This window comes from Portunus trituberculatus, chromosome 18 (genome assembly GCF_017591435.1).
Source record: "Portunus trituberculatus isolate SZX2019 chromosome 18, ASM1759143v1, whole genome shotgun sequence".
In the NCBI taxonomy this organism is placed as follows: Eukaryota; Metazoa; Arthropoda; class Malacostraca; order Decapoda; family Portunidae; genus Portunus; species Portunus trituberculatus.
Genome location: NC_059272.1, coordinates 6,289,395 through 6,315,232, shown reverse-complemented (window position 1 = coordinate 6,315,232; position 25,838 = coordinate 6,289,395). Strand labels below are relative to the sequence as shown.

General features: G+C 36.9%; 1 protein-coding gene across 1 annotated transcript in view; it reads right to left on the bottom strand.

The window, feature by feature from the left end:
• Nucleotides 1-25,838, bottom strand: part of LOC123505349 (heterogeneous nuclear ribonucleoprotein U-like protein 1) — a 160,084-nt gene that overhangs the window by 121,023 nt on the left and 13,223 nt on the right. The window contains exons 2-3 of the mRNA XM_045256567.1: nucleotides 20,228-20,578; nucleotides 229-495 (exon numbers count right to left, since the gene is read on the bottom strand). Coding sequence (XP_045112502.1) covers nucleotides 229-495; nucleotides 20,228-20,578 — 618 coding nt within the window. The remainder of the gene's footprint in view (nucleotides 1-228; nucleotides 496-20,227; nucleotides 20,579-25,838) is intronic.

Genomic DNA, 25,838 nt, shown 5'->3' with positions numbered 1-25,838 from the left:
TGAAGGATACATAGTAATGAAATGAAATGAAACCCTATTTCCAACCATATTCACACATCACATGCATCCAATTCACTACTATAATATAGTAGTGAACTGGACATTGAAATGTGGAGGTGATATTATCACCTCCACATTTCAATGTCGCCGATGCTATTCAACATCCATTCATCCAGCTTTTGTAACACTGGCATTAAACTATATAAACCAAAGAAAGGAAACACTTACACCAATCAAGGGCAACTATAGTTTTGTCAAACTCCGGTTCATCTTCAACCCTCACTTCCTCCACCTCTGGCCGCTGTTTCTTAGCGTCTGGTGCAGGCTCTGGGGAACGGGAGCGGGACAAGGCTCTTTTCTCTCCCCGTCTACTTGTGCTTCCTGACTCCTCAGTCTCTGAGACCTCCTGCTTCACTTCCACAGCTTCTTCCTTGATTTCCAATTCTTCCTCCTTGACATTCACATCCATTCCATTGCCAGCATCACTCTTATCAGCTGAGGGAAGACATGACATTTTAGTTCATAATGTATGAGCAAAAATGTTAAGCAGTACAGTAGACTAAACATAAACCACACATACCAGTTACATCAAGAATCTTCAAATAAATATTTTATAGAAACTCATAAAATACACAAGGCAACACCTGACCTTAACATATATGCAAAATAGGTGGTTGCATTATGAAAAATTTTGTGCATAATGAAAACTGGGTATTCCATCAGGTCCTTATGCTTGTTGGGGATAGAGGGTGGGTGGCATTTTTCCACCAGTACCACACTTCATGGCTCATAAGATTCACCTTTTTCTTCAAAAATGTCTCAGGAAATGACCCTGCATCCTACATGGCCAAGGTTCAATACTGACCCAGTGGTTGGCGGGAAGTCTATGGCAACCAAGGTTACAAAATTAAACCCCAGACATCTTCACATATATAAACAAAGTAATGATTGGTACTATACCACAAAACAACTCTTTCTTTCAAGGTACCAATATATAATAGGTCATACTTACAGGATATTCATATGGAATGACTAAAGTAAGGAAGAATTTGCCAAGTAACCATGCATTATATGAATCAAAACAAGAACACAGTCGGTGTTAGTGACTTTCATCTTGATAAAGGCAAGCTTCACTGCATTCTTTAATATGATGCTGTTACTCCTTGAGGTAAGACGCACATTCATAGAATTAAAAATTGCACTCATCTTTTAACATTCTTACTTTGCATAAATGAAAAATATGATAAAAAAAATTTTTTTTATTATTAGTCCTGTAGTCTTTGACTCTCACAGTCACTGCCAAAGCTAAATGCCACGTACAGTAAGTCCTCGTTAAACGGTACGGTACATATGCATTCCTGAAAACCTTACCGCAAATCACAATTACCGTATATTGAACCCATTATAACTTGTAATAATAGGGAATGCGTTCCCGCACATCAAGTCACCCGCACGGAAATGAAAATACGTGAAAATAGTCATATACACCTAATCCTCTGTTATCACGCCCTTCGGTTATCGCATTTAGACGTCACGCATTTATGAAAATCTGCAAAATTAAGTTTTAGCGCATCTGGAAAGTTGTTATCGCGCACCAGTAGTAGTAGTAGTAGTAGTAGTAGTAGTAGTAGTAGTAGTAGTAGTAGTAGTATAGTACCCATGTCCCAACCACACACCGACGACTGTTTAGATAAGGGGAGGTGGAGGTGGAAAAAGATGATCATCATGAGGAGGAGAAACCAGCAGCCAATCATCGCTGTGTATTCACATCACATGATTTAATCAGAATAAGGAGCTGGTTCCGTTCACTCTGCTTACCACCACCACCACCACCACCAGCCCCCCTCAGTCTCGCATGTAGTATTCTGTTGTTCAGAGCTGGTTTCATTCATTTCAGATTGTCAAATGTTAATAAGCTACTCCAGTATTAATCATAGTATATATAGGGTAACAGGAAAATTTTCTAGGAAAATTTTTTGGGCTGAGGCACCGATTTATTTATTTCCTATTTATTCTTCACTTCCGTTGTCGTGTTTTTGGCTATTGCACGGTTTTTTAGGCACCAATTTCATGCAATAACAGAGGGTTAGGTGTGTATAAAACAAAAGTAAAGTACTGCGCAAAAGAAATAAACAGAAAATGTTTTTATTTACCTTTCACTTGCCATATATTCTATCAGATGATGTCCCTCCCAAGGCTAAGGGACAGTAGGGATTTCAGCCCTTACTCATCTTCTGCTGTGTTGGCAGACTACTTCTCTTTCGCTTTGCCTTGTCAACTCCAGCAGTGTCTACAGAACGTTTTGGGGCCATTATGGGTGCTTCACTGTGCGTCACGATATTATCCACAAAAAACCACCCGTGAGGATTTCACTTGTATTCAATGGGAGATGCAGGAAGAGACTGACTGTTGTTGTGACATCATCCACGTCAAATTTCCTGCACCACCCCAGCTCAGTGCTCTTGGACAGCTGGCTTTTGGTGGGATGTTCAGGCACTTTGGCCTGACGCCTGAGGTTTACTGTTGTTTACATATCGCTTGTGGACACTGGGCTAGCTGGAGTGTTCATCAAACTCTCTGCAGTGCTGTAAACAACTAAACATGCCGAACAATTGCTCAGTGTTTGGATGCAATAACACGAAAAGAAAAACAGTAGGTTTGGGCATGACATGAGCGGATACTGTATCTGTGAAATTTTCTTACCATATATCGAATGGAGGGTAGTAATCTCCAAATACTGTAACTGTGAAATTACTGGATAAAGAAGTACCATATAACAAGGACTTACTGTACATGTTTACATCTCACAAGTCACAACAGGATTAGTACATAGGCTACTAACAAAGATAAAAGTTTTAAAATGCAAAATATTGAGATCTAATAATGATCTAAATGCATGCGAGTCTTCAAACGTCATGTGAAATCTTTCATTTCATATTCAGAGCTTATATATATATATATATATATATATATATATATATATATATATATATATATATATATATATATATATATATATATATATATAGTCCATCAGTTTTCTGAAAGTTCACTACAGCTGGAACACATATGGTTTCTGCTTTCTAACTTCATGCACAGTGTAGTAGCAGTTAAACATTAGACATAATATGAACATGTGTCAACTCTACCATGTACTGCCCTACATTAAAACCTATTATTTCTACTCGAGTGAATTAGTGTGAAAATATCAGCATGGGGATGAGTGCAGACATCCCTATTGAGGGAAGGCCTATCCAAGTCTCTCTCTCTCTCTCTCTCTCTCTCTCTCTCTCTCTCTCTCTCTCTCTCTCTCTCTCTCTCTCTCTCTCTGTTAGAGATAACAGTTGAAATTGTATGATAAGCATTACTCATATAGGTACTATATACATGGAGAGTGCACACGTGCACGCGCGCGTACACACACGCACACAGAAATAGAAATCCAGCAAATAAGGAAAACTTCAAGGCAGCGAGAAATTAATATGTTAAGGTGAGGAAGGAAGAGGAAAAGAACTTTGAAAAGGACATTGTCAAAAAATGTAAGGAGCAACCAAAATTGTTCTATAGATTCATAAATGGAAAAATTAGGCAAAGAGAAACAATAGAAAGGTTAAAAGGACAGAACGGGATGGTGGAAGACCCAAAAAGTATGGCAGAACTATTAAATAATAAATTCCAGGTGGTCTTTACTAAGGAATCCAAATTTGAAAGGCCACAGGGTAATAGAGAGACAATCTATATGAAAGAGATTAAAGTAACCAAGCTTGAAATAAAAGAGTTAATGAAGGAACTGGATGAAGAGAAGGCAATGGGACCAGATTAAGTCTCAGGCAGAATACTGAAAGAATGTAGGGAAGAACTAGCAAGTCCTATATACATCATAAAATGCTTAATAGAAAATGGAACAGTACCAGTAGAATGGAAAAGAGCTGAAGTGGTTCCCATATATAAGAGTGGAAGGAAGGAAGAACCTTTAAATTACAGACTAGTATCACTACAGATGCATAGAACATTGATTATCATGATAGTATTGAAATGATGTATCGACTATCAAATATCCTGTGTGGATAATATAGGGAGAATATGGTCAAAACAAATATTTTTTGTGATTATCGAGTAAACTGCTATCTTAAATAAGGGATACTACAAGTATAAAATCTATTGATTTGGACAATGGCAAAGATAAATAATCAGACTGCGTTATATAATATGACACAGCATACTCAGTAAAATCGTGATAAATGGATCTAGTTATTTTCGTGGGGATTTTAGCATCTCTTCTCATGGACCGAGCGACACAGCAAAGTAATCGAGCAGCAGACGAGCTGTTGTAGAGTCCAGCTACCGTAATCCATTGCTCACGGCGTAGTGGAGATGGGCATCACATAAAAGAATCAACTTCTTGTATAACAACGTGTTTCCCAGGTTCAACCAGCGTGGCCAAGTCAGGTGTTTGTTTTGGTTAGAGATGCAGCATTACTATCGCCAGGACACTCGAGTTGCCTATTTTTAATTCATATTGCTGTTTTCATGTACTAGGAAGTAGATCTATGTAATTTTGGACTTTTAACTAGCTCAGACACGTTATCTTTATGTCTCCTGTCGTCTAGATTATTACACTTCTGATCAAGGGTGTGCTGTTTTGGAAATCTGAGATGACTAAATAAATCTAAACTGCCGATTCACTAGAAAATCAACTTGTGTACATTTGTTCATGAATAGAGTTTGGTTTTACATGTGTTACTACTTTGAAGGAATTATGTAGAAAAATATGTTATATATGCTCATTGCATCTTTATGTATGTAGAATGACAGTGTAGGTATATCTGATATTGCTCTTATGAGCGACAAGGGGACAACCCTGGTGCTGCCACCTGGTGGCAACCACTAGTTCTGAAAACTCCCCATTGGCCGGAGTAATTTGCCGGACAGCCGCTAGGACGCAGCAGCGCTGTACTGTGTTTTGGAGCCCCAGCATTCTGGGTCAAATTTGGATCAGTACCACGCTGCCGCTCATTGAAAGCACCACCCCTCCAGGTGTATAAACATTTTTTTCTGTAATATTTGCCCCTAAACATGGCTTCCAAGCAACCAGGAAGTAATAGTGTTGTGTGTGGACCCGCCCAAAATGGCAAACATATGATAATATCAGTGCAACAGAAAGTGGACCTATAAGCTAGATAAAGGTGCTTCAGTGCGGACCCTATGCCAACAGTACAACATTGGCTCATCAATCGTCTATAATATAAAAAAGCAGAAGAATCAACTTCAACTTCAGTACAACATTGGCTCATCAATCGTCTATAATATAAAAAAGCAGAAGAATCAACTTCTCAAGTTTTACAGTGAGTGTGAGAGCAAGAAGAACATGGAAGTTCCTAGAACACTTAAGGAGGGTAAAAGCAGTGATTTAGACAGTGCTCTCAAACAGTGGTTTAAGCTTGATGCTCAGAACGTCCCTGTGTCCGGCGAGATGATAATGTCGCAGGCAAAAATTTTTCATGCTGAACTTAATTTACGTGTTTTTCTATATACTTCTGCTTGTATATTTTCATGTACAACTATCATTTATCAAAACAATGTTACAGCTATACTTGTATAATGCAGGGTAAGTATAAAGAGGGTGTTTAGGAATTTTCCATGGTTCGGCAAGTCTAAGGTCCGGTGGTTCCCGGATTTGGGAGGTTCAACCTGTATTTATATGTATGTGTGTATGTGTGTGTGTGTGTGTGTGTGTGTGTGTGTGTGTGTGTGTATATATATATATATATATATATATATATATATATATATATATATATATATATATATATATATATATATGTGTGTGTGTGTGTATATATATATATATATATATATATATATATATATATATATATATATATATATATATATATATATATATATATACAGACAACCCCCATTTAACGAAGGTTCACACAACGAAATTTCACCATAACAAAGGTTTCATTTTACTACCATCTGCTCGTTTAACGAACACCAAACTCGCTTTAACGAAGTTTTATCCAGGTAATTTTTTTCCAAATTTGAAAGCCCCACTGTATCATGCAAGCTGACAGGCTTCTGAATACATCAGGAGCAGCTGGTACTAAGGCCTGCTTCAGGAGAAATCCTGAGACACCTGTAGAATAAAGATCAAGATCAAGCCTCTAGTGGACAACACAGGCTCTGCCGATACAAAGGCCTGACTCAGAAGAAATTCTGTCACCTGTAGCATCAAGATCAAGATCAAGATCACACACACCACTCACTGCCCAGTCAAAACATAACAGCATCACCAGCAGCTCATCTTCCTTAGTTCAACTTACCACCAAAACACCCTGCAATGTGGCCTAACGTTCCTAAGAAGACCAGGAAGTGTCTTAAGTGAAGTGAAGCTGGTATTATTCACAGACAAGAGAAAGGCCAGAAAACTAATAACATTGCTTCCCACCATGGCTTGACTCCATCTACTGTCTACTATTTTCAAGTCAAGAGACTCTATTAAGAAGGCTAGTGAGACCTCATCTTCCTTGCAAGCTAAAAGAACCACCAGAACTCGTGACTCTACAATGGATAAAATGGAAAGCCTTGTGGAAATGTGGTACATAAGTTTTGTATGCAGTACCATGATGCGCACTTTGTTTACATTCCACAGGTTGCCAGTTAGTGTATTTCCCGTTTCACTCTCCCTCCCTTCATAAAGTTAAGATCATCAACATTATAAAGTTACGTACATACATACATTAGTGTACATTATAATGACTTAAATTAAACTACCTAAATGTTTAACTTCATAATTTTTACTTTTATTAAACCTTTTACTGTACTATGATGCACTCTCGCTTTGCTTACTCTCAAAGGAAGTTCAAATCAGGAGTTAAACTTGTTATAATCGGTTCGCTTAATGAAGTTTCGCTTAACGAAGTGTTTTTTAGGAACGTAACCCCTTCGTTAAACGGGGGTTGCCTGTATATATATATATATATATATATATATATATATATATATATATATATATATATATATATATATAATTTTCAATCTGTGGAACACCACCTCTCCTCTACTAAACCTCATCTTCTCTTCCTAACTGAAACACAGTTGTCTGTGACTACTGACAGCAGCCCTTTTCTGTTCCCTCCTACTTGCTCTATCCTCATTTTCAATCCAAAGCTGGATGTTGCGCATACGCGTAACGACACCACTTGCTCTCGTGCCCACAATCTTGAATCTTCAGAATTTTCTACCATCTGGCTAAGACTTCAATGTCACTCTCTAACTAAATTCATCTGTGCTGTATACCTCTCACCTAATTCCTCTGACTATGTAAAATTCTTTGACTATTTGACTTCCAAGGTGGAGCACATCTTATCTCACTTTCCTTTTGCTGAGATCTCCATTTTAGATTTCAATGTTCACCACCAGCTTTGGCTTTCATCTTCTTTCACTGACCAACCTGGTGAACAAACCTTCAACTTTGCTATCCTTCATGACCTAGAGCAGCTAGTGAAGTTCCCTACCCGTATTCCTGACCGCCTTGGAGACACGCCCAACATTCTTGATCTTTTCCTAACCTCCAACCCTTCTGCTTACTCTGTTAAACTTTCCTCTCCGTTGGGCTCCTCCGACCACAATCTAATTTCCGTTACCAGTTCTATCACTCCAGTGCAGCCTCAGGACCCGCCTAAGCGGAGGTGCTTCTGGCATTTTAACTCTGCTAAGTGGAAGGAACTAAGGCAGTACTATTCTGATTTCCTTGGGATGATTATTGTTTTCATGTCAGAGATCCTTCTCTTTGTGCCGAGCGCATAACAGAGGTGATTATCTCTGGCATGGAGCTATACATTCCTCATACTTTCTCTAACCCTAAAGCTAAAAAGCCTTGGTTTAACTCTGCTTGTTCTCGTGCTGTCAATGATAGAGAGGCGGCTCACAAACGGTTCCGTAGCCATCCAACTGCTGAAACTCATGCCCTATATATTTCTGCCCGTAATCATGCCAAATCTATTCTCCAACTTACTAAAACTCTTTCATCAATAGAAAATGTCAAAGTCTTTCCAATTCTAACTCCTCGAGATTTCTGGCATCTAGCCAATAATATCTCTAACAACTTTACTTCTTCGTCTTTCCCTCCTTTACTTCATCCAGATGGCTCTACAGCTGTCTCTTCTTTTCTAAAGCTGAACTCTTCGCTCAAACCTTTGCTACCAACTCAACTTTGGATGATTCTGGGCATATTCCTCCTACTCCTCCACCCTCTGACTACTTCATCCCTAAAATCAAAATTCTTTATAAAGACGTTTTCCTGGCCCTCTCTGGCCTTGATTCTCGGAAGGCTTACGGTCCGGATGGAGTCCCTCCTGTTGTTCTCAAAAACTGTGCTTCCGAACTCGCTCACTGCCTGGTCAAACTCTTTCATCTGTGTCTCTACTTCTATTTATCCTTCTTGCTGGAAGTTTGCTCACATTCAACCTGTCCCTAAAAAAGGTGACCACTCCAATCCTTCTAACTACCGCCCTATAGCTTTGATTTCCTGCCTTTCTAAAGCCTTTGAGTCTATCCTTAATAGGAAGATAATGAGGCATCTATCAGCTCACAACCTTCTCTCTGATTGCCAGTATGGTTTCCGTAAAGGCAGATCTACTGGTGATCTTCTTACTTTCCTAACTGAATCTTGGTCATCCTCTTTTAGGGACTTCGGTGAAACCTTTGCTGTCGGCCTTGACATATCGAAAGCCTTCGATAGAGTCTGGCACAAATCTTTAATTTCTAAACTACCCTCCTACGGATTCTATCCTTCTCTCTGTACCTTCATCTCCAGTTTCCTTTCCGATCGTTCTATTGCTGCTGTAGTAGACGGTCACTGTTCTTCCCTAAAACTATCAACAGTGGTGTTCCACAGGGTTCTGTCCTATCACCCACTCTCTTTCTATTATTCATCAATGATCTCCTAAATCTGACTCAATGCCCTATCCACTCCTATGCTGATGATACCACCTTGCATTATTCAACAGCGTTCAACAGACGCCCAACCCAACAACAATTAAATGACTCAAGGCGAGATGCTATAGGACGCCTAACTTCTGATCTTTCACTTGTTTCTGATTGGGGCAGAGAAAACCTGGTTTTGTTCAATGCCTCAAAACTCAATTTCTACAACTATCTACTCGACATAACCTTCCAGACAACTATCCTCTCTTCTTCAATAACACTCAACTTCCCTCTCCTCTACATTAAACACACTCGGTCTATCCTTCACTAAAAATCTAAACTGGAAATTTCACATCTCTACTCTTGCTAAATCAGCTTCCAAGAAGTTAGGTGTCCTGTGGCATCTTCGTCCATTTTCTCTCCTCCCAGCTGCTTGCTCTGTACAGGGCCTTATCCGCCCGTGTATGGAGTATGGCTCTCATGTCTGGGGGATCCACACACAGCTTTACTAAACAAGGTGGAATCTAAAGCTTTTCGTCTTATCAACTCTTCTCCTCTAACTGACTGTCTTGATTCTTTAAGTCACCGCCGCAATGTTGCATCTTTATCTGTCTTCTACCGCTGTTTTCATGCTGTCTGCTCTTCTGAACTTGCTAACTGCATGCCTTCCCCCCTCCTGGGGCCTCGCTGCACAAGACACTCTACTTCTTCTCATCCCTATTCTGTCCATCTTCCTAATGCAAGAGTTAACCAGTATCTTCACTCCTTCATTCCCTCCACTGGTAAACTCTGGAACTCTCTACCTGTGTCTGTATTTCCACCTGCCTATGACTTAAACTCTTTCAAAAGAGGAGTGTCAAGACACCTCTTACGTTAACTGGACCCTCCTTTTAGATTTTTTGTTTTTCTCTTTCTCCTACTTTCCTCTTAACAGGGCCTGGCAACCAGCGGGATTTTTTTTTCCAACACTTTGTTTTCCTTGGCCAGTGCCCTTGTAATGTAAAAAAAAAAAATATATATATATATATATATATATATATATATATATATATATATATATATATATATATATATATATATATATATATATATATATATATATATATATATATATATATATATATATATATATATATATATATATATATATATATATATATATATATATATATATATATATATATATATATATATATATATATATATATATATATATATATATATATATATATATATATATATATATATATATATATATATATATATATATATATATATATATATATATATATATATATATATATATATATATATATATATATATATATATATATATATATATATATATATATATATATATATATATATATATATATATATATATATATATATATATATATATATATATATATATATATATATATATATATATATATATATATATATATATATATATATATATATATATATATATATATATATATATATATATATATATATATATATATATATATATATATATATATATATATATATATATATATATATATATATATATATATATATATATATATATATATATATATATATATATATATATATATATATATATATATATATATATATATATATATATATATATATATATATATATATATATATATATACATATAATACTCCGCTTAACGAACATTCGTTTAACAAATTTCCGGTTAAACGTACTATATAAAGTTTGACCAAAAACTCCGCATAACATACAACCACATCCGTTTTAGCGAATTTTCTGGGTTTGAATTTGCCGGGTGAGGGACCAAACGCGGCAGCTTCACTGTGACTGTCTGGCTCCCCGTCTCTCTCTTTAGCGCTCCTGGAGCTGGATCCAAGATTCTTTAACAACGTCAGAGCAACTTCTTGCAGCGAAATGACATCCATGAACGCTTGGAGGGACGGTGACAAGGTTGCTATCAGGTTGCTTTGAGGTTGCTGGGAACACCACCTATCCAGGTGGTGTTACTGTCTTATATATGCATTTATGTTCACAAAACAACATTTGTATTAGCTTTTTTACAAACCTTGCCCCAAAGATTGTTTTGTAATGCATAAAGTGAAATCTTACATGGAATACCAAAAAATAAAGCAGAGATGAGATGAGTCACAGACGAAGCGGGAGACTCGCGCTTCTTCTTCTCGTGATCCTTTTAGCCTGCATGTTACTTTCATCATGATGTTTATGTTTTCACTCCTCTATTGCCTGCTATAATGTATATCATATCTTAGTATTCATATACGCTCATGCCACGAGGATAACCTTGACTCCATGGCACTGAGTGATAGTGAATACCAATGAGAATGAGTCACCGCGGTATTTCATTAATCCTTTTAGCCTGCATGTTACTATCATCCAGTGCCACGTATATCATATCTTAGAGTCATGAGAGTTATCCTCATGGCATGAGCGCATATTAATACTAACACATTATAGCAGGCAATAGAGGAGTGGAAACAAATATCATGGGGTAAGACAACACACAGGCTAAAAGGGTCACAAGAAGAAGAAGCGGCCGAGTCGCCGCGAGTCTCCCGCTTCGTCTGTGGCTCATCTCATCTCTGCCTTATTTTTTGGTATTCCATGTAAGATTTCACTTTTTGCATTACAAAATAATCCTTTCTTGGGGGCAAGGTTTGTAAAAAGCTAATACAAATGTTGTTTTGTGAACATAAATGCGAGAATGTGAGAGAATTTGCATGTAGCTACTCGAACCTCCAATGACTCATATGACATCATAAAAGTAGTGGTACACCGGTGACCCAATATGCTGCCAAACATATATATATATATATATATATATATATATATATATATATATATATATATATATATATATATATATATATATATATATATATATACAAATAATTTTATTTTACCCCCATATGGTATGTTGGGGACCAGCCCAGAACGCATCCACCCTTATTTCCTTTATTTCCTATGGGAAAATTACGTCCGCTTAACCAATTTTCGCTCTACGAACAGTTTTGACACACCCTATACTGTTTGTTAAGCAGAGTATTACTGTGTATATATGTGTGTGTGTGTGTGTGTGTGTGTGTGTGTGTGTGTGTGTGTGTGTGTGTGTGTGTGTGTGTGTGTGTGTGTGTGTGTGTGTGTGTGTGTGTGTGTGTGTGTGTGTGTGTGTGTGTGTGTATTTACCTAGTTGTAGTTTTACAGGGCCTGGGCTTTATGCTCGTGTGGCCCCGTCTCCATATCTACACTTATCCAAACTTACTTTAAAAGTGTGCACACTCTTTGCAGACACTACTTCTTCATCTAAACTGTTCCACGTCTCAATACATCTCTGGAAACTATATTTTTAATATCTCTCAGACATCTTCCCTTTCTCAGCTTTTTACTATGCGATCTTGTACTGGTGTCATATTCTTCTCTCAAGATCAGTTTCTCATTATCCACTTGGTCCATTCCGTTGATCAATTTATAGACTTGTATCAGGTCTCCTCTCTCCCTTCTTTGTTCCAAGGTGGGTAGATCCATAGCCTTTAGTCTCTCCTCATATGTCATCCCTTCAAGTTCTGGGATCATTTTGTAGCCATTTTTGTAGCCTCTCCAATTTTCTTATGTGTTTCTTTTATGAGGGGTCCACACTACTCCTGCATATTCCAATCTAGGTCTTATTATAGTATTTATCAATTTCTTCATCATTTCTTTGTCCATGTAGTGAAATGCTACTCCAATATTCCTCAGCAAATTATATGTTTCTCTAAAATTCTATCAATATGGCTTACTGGTTGATTGTTTTCTTCCATCGTCACTCCTAAGTCCTTTTCCTTTTTACTTTCTCCAGTTCTACTCCATCTCCCATCTTATAGATTCCCACAGGTCGTCTTTCACTCTTTCCCATTTCCATGACATGGCTTTTGTTCACATTGAACTCCATTTCCCACTTCTTACTCCATTCCCAGATCTTATTTAGGTCTTCTTGCAGTATTTCACAATCCTCCTTTTGCTTTATAACTCTGCACAGTTTCGTATCATCCGCAAACAAATTTATGTAGCTGTTCACTCCTTCTGGCATGTCGTTAATATAAATGAGGAAAAGTATTGGTGCCAATACTGTGTGTGTGTGTGTGTATAACTATATATATATATATATATATATATATATATATATATATATATATATATATATATATATATATATATATACATACATACACATATATATAGTTAGGCATTTTGCATTAATTTAAATAACAGCATATTCTTATTTGATTTATAATTAACAATGCTTGTGCTAGCCTTTTCCTAGATATCATACTGGAATAGGTGGAAGCTCAAATTATATATGTATATTAATTTTAATGCAAGTCTAATTTTTTAGTTACTTGTGTTAACCTAAGGATGTAAAAATTCCATAACTAAGAAAGTAACGATTCTGTTTTGTAATCATGTGCACTGTGTATAATTTGTTGCATATTAATTATTTAAGATCATAGCAATACACTAGAGATTTAGAATAAACTAAACTTTTTTCTATTTAATTGAAAAGATTAGGTGAAAGCTCATTTTTCTGAATTGGTCTACTAATGTCTAATGAATTAATATCAAAGGATGTCAGATTTAATTAAAGAGAAACATACACAACAAAATGAGTTTCTTTTCCTAATATTTTGTGTCTGTTTTACAACTTTAATAATTTAAAAAATATTTTTGATCGCCAAAATATCGTCAATAAAATTAATAATGAAAATGCACAAGACCAAATAGTCGCTAAAGAAGTAAGAAGTAAGAATTTAAAATAACTGACAAGAATCAGAAGACTGAGAAGATATTCATTCCAGTTACTGAGTAATTTATCTTTGCAAATGGCTTCAAAAAGCTTCTAGAATTGCTCCTATTTCACAAACGTTCTCAGAAGGACTTACAGCATCCCCCAAAACAAAGCCTCCCATCTGATAACGCTCGCCGTCCACCAACTCATCCTGGTGTCCAGTGCAGTAATCGCAATAAGTAGTAGTATCGGTATCGGCTCAATGAAATTGATCAACAACCTATAGTTGCCATACGGTCGCCAGCTGCTTTAATTCAAGACTCGGTCTGGGAGCAAACCTTCTCCAGAGTCTCACATTTCTAAAATGCCTCACAATATACATTGATGCACTGTACTGTGATTATTCAAAACATCAAAGTTAAGTTGTTATACTAGTAGGTTCTGTGAGAAGTACTGATGTACATGCTTTAAAACAGCAACCAGAAGGTAAAGACTAGCATTGCCCCTAGAAGCATTCTCACAATTTTTTCTACTCTCTTGCTGTATAACTCACTTGATACATTTTTTCCCTAGCTTCCAAAAAGGCTAAGGATTTTACATGAAAGGTGTGAAAAGAATAGCATCAGTACTACTTGCAGAAAAAAAGGGATATTATAGGGCCGAATCCGTGCTAGGCCGAAAAGACTGACCGAAATCAGAGAACATGTCAAATCCTCCACATCTGATTTGACATCAACAAAGGCGGGAAAAACAAGGCTGCTTGCGAGTGACTCACTGAAACTGCGAGTGAATATGCCTGTTTATACATGTGCTGTAGCTGACTGCACCTCTATATCACGCAAGAAGAATCAAGGAGTGAAAGGATGGACTGTATTCCCCAAAGAAGAAGGACGCAGCCCTCAGAAGACTGTATGTTGTTGTTTGTTATTGTGCTATAAACGATTTTCTCTTCCGTACCGTAACAGTGTAGTTTGTCACATAAAGAAAGTATGTTTATTTTAAATCTATTTCACTGTTTGTGGTATTTACTTGTAGAAAATAACAAGCGACACTGTAATCCAATGAATTTGACGAAATAAATAATAATAATTTGTCCACAACTTTAGATAAAGTCCACCTCATATTTAGCATTTTCCTTCAGTTCACATTCTTTGCTGGGTAATGGTGGCTAAAAGTGTTCCTAATATTTAATTAGTTGTTTTGGTAAAATAGATATAACACAAGAATTTTTTTTTCTAGTATACCAAGTTCAATGTTGAAAATTAAGTCAGCTGGTGAATCTATCATCTAAAACGTAGGTTGTCGATCAACTTAAATAGGTGGTATTGGTATCGGTATCGAAATCGGCCAAAATTTTGGTATCGGTATCTCTAATATATATATATATATATATATATATATATATATATATATATATATATATATATATATATATATATATATATATATATTAGAGATTTTCGCTCTACAAACAGCTTTGACACCCCCTATCCTGTTCGTTAAGTGGAGCATTACTGTATATAAACATATATATATATATATATATATATATATATATATATATATATATATATATATATATATATATATATATATATATATATATATATATATATATATATATATATATATATATATATATATATATATATATATATATATATATATACAGGCAACCCGCGTTTAACGAAGGTTCACACAATGAAATTTCGCTATAACGAAGGTTTCATTTTACTACCATCTGCTTGTTTAACGAACACCAAACTCGCTTTAACGAAGTTTTATCCAGGTAATTTTTTTTCCAAATTTGAAAGCCCAACCGTATCATGCAAGCTGACAGGCTTTTGAATATACCAGGAGCTGCTGGTACTAAGGCCTGCCTCAGGAGAAATCCTGAGACACCTGTAGAATAAAGATCCAGATCAAGCCTCTCGTGGACAACACAGGCTCTGCCGATACAAAGGCCCGACTCAGAAGAAATTCTGCGTCACCTGTAGCATCAAGATCAAGATCAAGATCACACTGCCCAGTCAAAACATAACAGCGTCACCAGCAGCTCATCTTCCTTAGTTCAACTTACCACCAAAACACCCTGCAATGTGGCCTAACGTTCCTAAGAAGACCAGGAAGTGTCTTACTCTTGAAGTGAAGCTGGGTATTATTCACATACAAGAGAAAGGCCAGAAAACTAATAACATTGCTTTCCACCATGGCTTGACTCCATCTACTGTCTACTATTTTCAAGTCAAGAGACTCTATTAAGAAGGCTAGTGAGACCTCATCTTCCTTGCAAGCTAAAAGAACCACCAGAACTCGTGACTCTACAATGGATAAAATGGAAAGCCTTGTGGAAATGTGGTACATAAGTTTTGTATGCAGTACCATGATGCCCACTTTGTTTACATTCTACAGGTTGCCGGTTAGTGTATTTCCCGTTTCATTCTCCCTCTCTTCATAAAGTTAAGATCATCAACATTATAAAGTTACGTACATACATACATTAGTGTACATTATAATGACTTAAATTAAACTACCTAAATGTTTAACTTAATAATTTTTACTTTCATTAAACCTTTTACTGTACTATGATGCACTCTCGCTTTGCTTACTCTCAATGGAAGTTCAAATCAAGGATTAAACTTGTTATAATCGGTTAAACTTAACAAGTTTCGCTTAACGAAGTGTTTTTTAGGAACGTAACCCCTTCGTTAAACGGGGGTTGCCTGTATATATATATACATACATATACAGTAAAGTCCCGGGTTACGTCGGTCTTGAGTTACGTCAAACTCGTAGTTACGTCAGTCCACTATAAGGCAATTTAACATTAAAAAATTGAAAATTTATAAATGGTAGAGTGCGGAATTTATTGTTATTGTTGGTGGTTGCCCGCCACACCGCCCACCTCACGCTTGAATACAATAACACCCTGCCTCAGTTCCACCACACCATCGCCCCTGGCAAGAGTGTTATCCTACTTCTGCGTTTACTGACTCAAGTTCTTAGTATCTTGCTCAATAGCACCAAAGAGAAAACTTCTTAGTGATAGCAGTGATGCTAAGAAAAGGAAAACCATTATGCTACAAGGACATAATTAAAAGACATGAGAAGGGAGGCAGCAGCTGTGTGTGAGGGAGGGAAGAAGAAAATGGGAAGCCCATTACCATGACAACGGGGAGGTTGACGACCTTGAGGGCTCGCACACCCATCACAACAATAACAACTCCTGAGCCTTCGCCTGGGCCACACGACACTCGCAGCTGACTTGCACCGTCTGCGCCTGTCTGTTGATCCCTATTGCTCTTTCCTATTGCATTTCCTGCCCCGCTGCCCACGCTTCTACTCCCACCGCACTGCACTACGCTCCCAGCTGTCTGCCCTGGGCATCACAACATTCGACCTGCCCACCCTCCTGGCGGCCTCAGGCGTCCACCCGTCTCGGTAACCTGCAGTCCTTCGCGTTCGTGGCCCTAATCAACAACAAAAACAAGCTTGTCTTTCATATTCCTACATAGTTGTAAATAATATAACAACATAACCTTTAACTTACCTGAATGACCATAAACAATGATTGGTTGAAAACTCGATAATATGCTTTGAAATGTGCGGAAACTCGAGTTAAGTACAAAATCGACTTACGTCATGTTTCAGGAACGTAACTCTGGCATAAACCGAGACCTTACTGTATATAAAGTAATCCTCCACTTAACGAACAGGATAGAGGGTGTCAAAGCTGTTCGCAGAGCGAAAATTTGTTAAGCGGACGTAACTTTCTCTCCCATAGGAAATAATGAAAATAGGGGGGGATGCATTCTGGGCTGGTCCCCAACATACCATATGGGTTAAAAAAAAAATTTATATATACGTTTGGCAGCATACTGGGCCACCGGTGTACCACTACTTTTATGATGTCATATGAGTCATTGAAAGTTAGAGGAGCTATGTACAAATTCTCTCACATTCTTGCATTTATGTTCACAAAACTACATTTCTATTAGCTTTTTACAAACCTTGCCCCCAAGAAAAGATTGTTTTGTAATGCATAAAGTGAAATCTTAATGGAATACCAAAAAATAAAGCAGAGATGAGATGAGCCACAGACGAAGCAGGAGACTCGCGGCAACTCAGCCACTTCTTCTTCTTGTGACCCTTTTAGACTACGTGTTGTCTTTCCCCATGATATTTGTTTCCACTCCTCTATTGCCTGCTATAATGTGTTAGTATTAATATACGCTCATGCCATGAGGATAACCTCAACTCCGTGGCACTGAGTGATAGTGAATTATTAATGAAATACCGTGGTATTTCATTAGTAATTCACTATCACTCAGTGCCACGAAGCCAAGGTTATCCTCGTGGCATGGGCGTATATGAATACTAAGATATGATATTCATTATAGGAGGCAATAGAGGAGTAAAAACATAAGCATCATGATAGAAGTAACAAGCAAGCAAAAGGGTCACAAGAAGAAGAAACGGCCAAGTGGCTTCGAGTCTCCCACATCATCTGTGGCTGATCTCATCTCTGCTTTATTTTTTGGTATTCCATGTAAGATTTCACTTTATGCATTACAAAACAATCCTTTCTTGGGGACAAGATTTGTAAAAAGCTAATAGAAATGTTGTTTTGTGAAGACAAATGCATATGTAAGACAGTAACGTCACTTGGAGAGGTGGTGTTCCCAGCAACCTCAGAGCAACCTGATAGCAACCTTGTCACCGTCCCTCCAAGTGTTCATGGATGCCATTTCGCTGCAAGAGGCTGCTCTGACATTGTTGAAGAATCTTGGATCCAGCTCCAGGAGCGCTAGAGAGAGAGAGGGAGCCTGACAATCACAGCGAAGCTACCGCGTTTGGTCCCTCACCCGGCAAATTCAAACCCAGAAAATTTGCTAAAATGGATGTGGTTGTACGTTATGCAGACTTTTTGGTCAAACTTTATATAGTACGTTAAACCGGAAATTTGTTAAACGAACATTCGTTAAGCGGAGTATTACTGTGTGTGTGTGTGTGTGTGTGTGTGTGTGTGTGTGTGTGTGTGTGTGTATATATATATATATATATATATATATATATATATATATATATATATATATATATATATATATATATACATATATATATATATATATATATATATATATATATATATATATATATATATATATATATATATATATATATATATATATATATATATATATATATATATATATATATATATATATATATATATATATACACACACACACACACATATATATATATATATATATATATATATATATATATATATATATATATATATATATATATATAGTCAACCCTTAGCTATCGCGACTTGGCTATCTCAGTTTATTGCTATCACGCACCCATGAAAAACTGCTAAAATTTCATTATCGCGACCTCAGATGTCCGCTATCACGCGCCCCGCTATGACGTCATGGAATATCTGAGGCCAAAACCGCCTTCCCGCCAAGATCAATTCAGCTATCGCATTTTCTTATGGCGCGCTATTTCGGCCCCAATTGGGCGCGATAGCGAGTTAAGTGTGTATATATATATATATATATATATATATATATATATATATATATATATATATATATATATATATATATATATACACACACACACATCTGGTACTTAAGTATTGCCATTATTTTTGCTTCATTTCTTAAAGAAATTGCAGTGAAATGACAACAAAATTTTTGCAATGACTGGGATGGCATTTATTATTTTTTGTAGGAAAAACTGAAATAGAATTTGCCAAAGCTATACATATTTGCAAAGCTTAATGCTTCCTTTATAACCTCCATACAAAATATTTTTTAAAGTACTTTTTTTTTTGCAGAGTTTTGCACTTGCATAACAATAAGTCAAACTCAGGGTTGCATTTTTTAAACGACCCCCACAGCCTCTAACAATGAATATCAAAAACATCAATAAATGCAAAATGTTCTGGATAATCTCATTTTCCTCTTTAGCCATTAGTATCATCTCGGTAAGAATCATATCTAGCTACCTACATAACTTCTAGATATAGGTAAGTGTACACCCATAAGTTACATCCAAATGTAACGACTGCCAAGGTGGAATGATTCTAACTACAAAGTGGCATAGGCCAATACTGACACTAACCAAGGACTTCCAGTATGTTAATATTATTTGTTACATTAACCCCCTCAGTACTAGGACACATTTTTACCTGAGGTTTTTGTACAATTAGACCATTTTATTGACATTAGGAAGGGTTTATGGAGGTTAGAAGGTTAATAGCCACAGTCTTCACTATTTTTAATCCCCCACATAAGTTTCTGAAGCTGTATAAAATCACCAAATAGAAACCAGAATGAATATGAAAACGCATCATGGTATTGAAGGGGTTAAAATTTGAGAAATTAGGCCCACATTTCAAATTTCATAAATGTTCCCTTAAGTTTACTAACCATTGCATACACAATATTTAACTGCAACCAAAGTAAATAATATGCAAAAGAACTCACCCAATTCTTCCATCGGAGCATCTTCATAGCCAAGCTTGGCGGAGTCTTCAGGTTCAGTCTTGACCTCTGGTTCTGGCTGTGGTGCATTTCTTGAAGGTTCTGGTTCTGGTTTCTTAGGTGAAGACCCTGGCTCTTTTTGAGGCGATACTGTTTTCTTAACAGGAGACTCAGACGACTTCTTAGCCACCTCAGGTTCCTGTTGTGGCGGTTCTGGTTCCTTGGCAGCAACAGGTACATCACGCTCTTCCTCTGTTTCTACTTGTGTTTCTGTAACTTCTTCCTGAATCTCTTCCTCTCCCACTGCCTCCTCTTCTTCCTCTCCACCACCCACATCATCTCCTTCCTCACATGCTGTAAAATACAAAACAATATGAAAAAAAATAATAAACAAAAAAAATTAAATAAATAAATAAATAAATAAATAAAATAAAATAAAATAAATAAAATACAAAAAAACAAACGTAACCAACCAATAATCAGGCAAAAATTAGCTACATTACAAATAAAAAAACACAAAATAAACAGGGTAGACTGTGATAACTCATCTGTCTCATCCCCTCCCCTTCTGAGAAGGGAATCAAAAATGTCCCCAAGTCGGACTATTCTTAAGGTAGTGACCCAAAATGTCTTGGCACCTCCCTCAACTTTTTCTTCATAACTTCTGCAATATTTGCAGTCTTAGATCTAATTTTCAATCTGTAGAACACCATCTCTCTTCTACTAAATCTCACCTTCTTTTCCTCATCAAAACACAACTGTCTCAGGCAATGGAGAGTAGCCCCTTTTCTGTTCCCTCCTACTTTCTCTATCCTCATTTTCGTTTCAAAGCTGGATGTTGCGTCTATGTGTTCAACTATTTTACTTACTCTTGTGCCCACGCTGCTGAATCTTCGAGTTTTCCACCATTTGGCTTCAACTCAATAGTCACTCTTAACTAAATTTATCTGTGTTGTCTACCTCTCCCCTAAATCCTCTGACTATAGTAAATTCTTTGACTATTTAACTTCCAAAGTGGAGCAAATTCTATCCCTCTATCCTTTTGCCAAGATCTCCATCCTTGGAGATTTCCATGTTCACCAACAGCTTTGGCTTTCTTATCCCTTCACTGACTATCCAGATAAATTAGCCTTCAACTTTGCTATCCTACATGACATAGAGCAACTGGTGCAACTCCTTACTCGTGTTTCTGACCGACTTCGAGATACACCTAATATCCTTGATCTTTTCCTTACCTCTCATCCTTCTGTTTCTGCTGTTACCCTATCTTCTTCATTGAGCTCCTCCAATCACAACCTCATATCTATATCTTATTTCTCCAATCCTTCCTCAGGATCCTCCAAAGCGGAGGTGCCTCTGGCATTATGCATCTGTCAGTTGGGGGAACCAAAGGAGTTATTATGCTAATTTTCCCTGGAATGATTACTGCTTCCATGTCAGAGACCCATTTCTGTGAGTTGAACACATAACAGAGGTGATAGTGTCTGGCATGGAAGTGTACATTCCTCACTCACTTTCACAACCTAAACCTTGGTTTAATGCAGCTTGTTCTTGTGATATATTTGATAGAGAGGTAACCCATAAAAGATACTTCAGCCTTCCATCACCTGAATCTCATGCACTTTATATTTCTGCCTAGAATCATGCCAAGTCTGTTTTTCAATTTGCTAAACACTCTGTCATATATAGAAAACATCAAAATCTCTCAAACTCTAACTCCCCTCAAGACTTTTGGCATCTGGCCAAAAATATCTCAAATAACTTTACTTCTTTGCCTTTCCCTCCTTTATTTCATCTTCATGGCACAAATACCATGAAGGTCTCTAAACCTGAAATATTCTTTCAAGCCTTTACTAACATTTCCATCTTGAATGATTCTGGAATTGTCCCTCCCTCTACTCCTCCCTCTAACTACTTCATGCCTATAATTAAAGTTCTTCATAAAAATGTTTTCCATGCCCTCACTGGTCTATACACTCGGAAAGTTTATGCACCTGATGGGGTCCCTTGTATTCCTCAAAAACTGCACTACATGCTTGTGTCTTGCCAGGCCAAACTTTCAACTATGCCTACCGACTTCTATCTTTCCTTCTTGCTGAAGTTGGCCTACATTTAGCCTGTTCCTAAAAAAAAAAGCAACCATTCAAATACCACAAGCAACCGTCCTATAGCTTTAATCTTTTACTTGTCTAAAGTTTTTTTTATCTATCCTCAATAGGAAGATTCTAAAACATGTCACTTCACAATCTTCTATCTGATCACCAGTATGGCTTCCCTCATGGTTGCTCTACTGGTGATCTTTTGGCTTTTCTTACTGAGTCTTCGTCATCCTCTTTTAGAGATTTCAGTGAAACTTATGCCGTAGTGTTAGACATATCAAAAGCTTTTGATAAGTCTTGCACAAAGCTTTGATTTCCAAATTGCCCTCCTATGGTTTCTATCCTCTTTGCAACTTTATCTCAAATTTCCTTTCTGACTGTTCTATTGCAGCTGTGGTAGATGGCTATTGTTCTTCTAAATCTATTAACAGTGGTGTTCCTCAGGGTTCTGTCCTGTCATCCACTCTTTCTATTATTCATTAATGATCTTAACCAAGCTTTTGCCCTATCCACTCCACTGATGATACCACCCTACATCTTTCCACATCTTTTCAAATACGAACAATCCTTCAGGAAGTCAACAGTTCATGCAGGGATGCCACAGAATGCCTGACTTCTGATCTTTCTTAAGATTTCTGATTGGGGCAGAGAAAACTTAGTAGTGTTCAATGCCTCAAAAACTCAACATGTCCATCTATTAACTCTGACAGAACCTTCCAGACAACTATCCCCTCTTCTTCAGTGACACTCAGGTGTCCCCATCTTCTACACTGTATATCATCAGCCTGTCCTTTATTCATATTCTTAACTGTGAACTTCACATCTCATCTCATGCTATAACAGCTTCTATGAAGTTAGGTGTTCTGCGGCATCTGTCAGTTTTCTCGCCCCTCCAACTACTAACTCTATACAAGGGCCTTATTCATCCTTGTATGGAGTACTCTACTTTTTACATGTTTGGGGGGTTCCCCTCACAGTTTTAATAAAGTGGAATCAAAAGCTTTTCGTCTCATTCAGCATCTTTCTCACTGCCAAAATGTTGCACCTCTTTCTATCTTTTATTACTATTTCATGGTAACTGCTCTATTGATCTTGCTAACTGGATGCCTTCCCTCCTCCTGTGGCCTTGCTGCACAAGGCTTTCTTTTTCTTCTCATCCCTATTCTGTCCAACTCTCTAATAGCTACAGGAGTAAACCAAAATTCCCAATCATTTATACGTTTCTCTGGTAAACTATGAAACTCCCTGCTTCCTTCTGTATTTCCATCTTCCTACGACATGACTTCTGTTAAGAGAGAGGTTTCAGGACTTATTATGGCCTATTAGTACCAGTAGGCATACTTGAAGAGTATATAAGGGAAGCGTGTTAAGGTTCCACCCATTAGTGGCACAGGCAATTTTATTTATAGTGGTACCCATATTAGGGCCCATATCACCACCCAAGTGCATCTTTGGTGTAAACATCTATAACCTGGGTATCATGGTGACATGTAGGTAACTTTAAACCACTTGACAAATGGCATAGCTTCAAAGTGGTACATGGTGGGATTCGAACCTACGCATGGACGTCTGCCTGATCCCACACTCACCTTATTCACTACGCTACCGCCTCCCTGTCTTTCAACTAATAATCTACAAATCTTTCTAGAGAACCTGCATTTTATGTGGACCTTTTTTTAAAAATTGTTTGTCTTGAGAAAAAAAAAAAAAAAAAACATATACATTATAAAATGCTCCATAAAAAATGGAACAGTACCAGTAGAATGGAAAAGAGATAAGGTGGTTCCCATATAAAAGAACAGAAGGAAGAACCTTTAAATTACAGACCGGTATCACTAACTAGAGTAATATGCAAGATGTGTGAAAGAATAATAAAGAAACAATGGATAGAGTTCCTTGTAGACAACAAATTAATATCAAATAGCCAATTTGGTTTTAGAAAAAGACAGTCGTGTGTAACTAATTTATTGAGTTTCTATTCTAGAATAGTTGATAAAGTACAAGAGAGAGATGATGGGTTGACTGTAGTTGTTTGTATTAAAAAAAAAAAAAAAAAAAAAAAAAGGCATTTGACAACGTGCCACATGCAAGATTACTATGGAAGTTAGAGGAGAAGGGTGGCTTAAAAGGAAACACATTGAGATGGATAGAAAATTATTTGAGGGGGAGAGAAATAAGGACAGTAGTTAAAGATATGAAGTCCAAGTGGAGAGCAGTAGAAAGCGGAGTGCCGCAGGGATCAGTATTGGCACCAATACTTTTCCTCATTTATATTAACGACATGCCAGAAGGAGTGAACAGCTACATATATCTGTTTGCAGATGATATGAAACTGTGCAGAGTTATAAAGCAAAAAGAGGATTGTGAAGTACTGCAATAAGACCTAAATAAGATCTGGGAATGGAGTAAAAAGTGGGAAATGGAATTCAATGTGGACAAAAGACATGTCATGGAAATGGGAAAGAGTGAAAAATGACCCGTGGGAATCTATAAGATGGGAGATGGAGTAGAACTGGAGAAAGTAAAAAAGGAAAAGGACTTAGGAGTGACAATATAAGAAAACAATCAACCCTGTAAGCCATATTGATAGAATTTCTAGAGAGACATACTCGTATAATTTGCTAAGGAATATTGGAGTAGCATTTCACTACATGGACAAAGTGATGAAGAAATTCATAAGTACTATAATAAGACTCAGATGGGAATATGCAGGAGTAGTGTGGACCCTTCATAAAAAGAAACACATAAGGAAGTTAGAGAGACTACAAAAAAATGGCTACAAGAATGGTTCCAGAATATGAAGGGATGACATATGAGGAGAGACTAAAGGCTATGGATCTACCAACCCTGGAACAAAGAAAGAAGGGAGGGGATCTGATACAAGTTTACAAATTGATCAACGGAATGGACCAAGTGGATAATGAGAAACTGATCCTGAGAGAAGAATATGACATTCGAAGCACAAGATCGCATAGTAAAAAGCTGAGAAAGGGAAGGTGTCTGAGATGTTAAAAAATATAGTTTCCCACAAAGATGTATTGAGATGTGGAACAGTTTAAATGAAGAAGTAGTGTCTGCAACGAGTGTGCATACTTTTAAAGTAAGATTGGATAAGTGTAGATATGGAGACGGGGCCACACGAGCATAAAGCCCAGGCCCTGTAAAACTACAACTAGGTAAATACACACACACACAGTAAGGGAAAAAATATTGAAAGGTCAGAAGAGGAAAAAAGGCATTTTTTTTAGAGAGAATTCTAGGAGACAAGATAAGGAAATGGTATATAAACGAGAAGGAAGAGAAAAAAGTGGAACAAGTTTAACTTAAAATGATAAAGGCAAGAGACTAAAAATGATGTATACGAACATAGATGAGGGTTTTATCAAGTAAATTAGAATTAAGAGATTACATAAAGAAAGAAACATATTGTATGTCTGGCTGAAACAAAACTAAATGAGGCAATCAAAATAGACTTGGATAATAGGTATAATATATGGAGAAGAGACAGAGGGGGT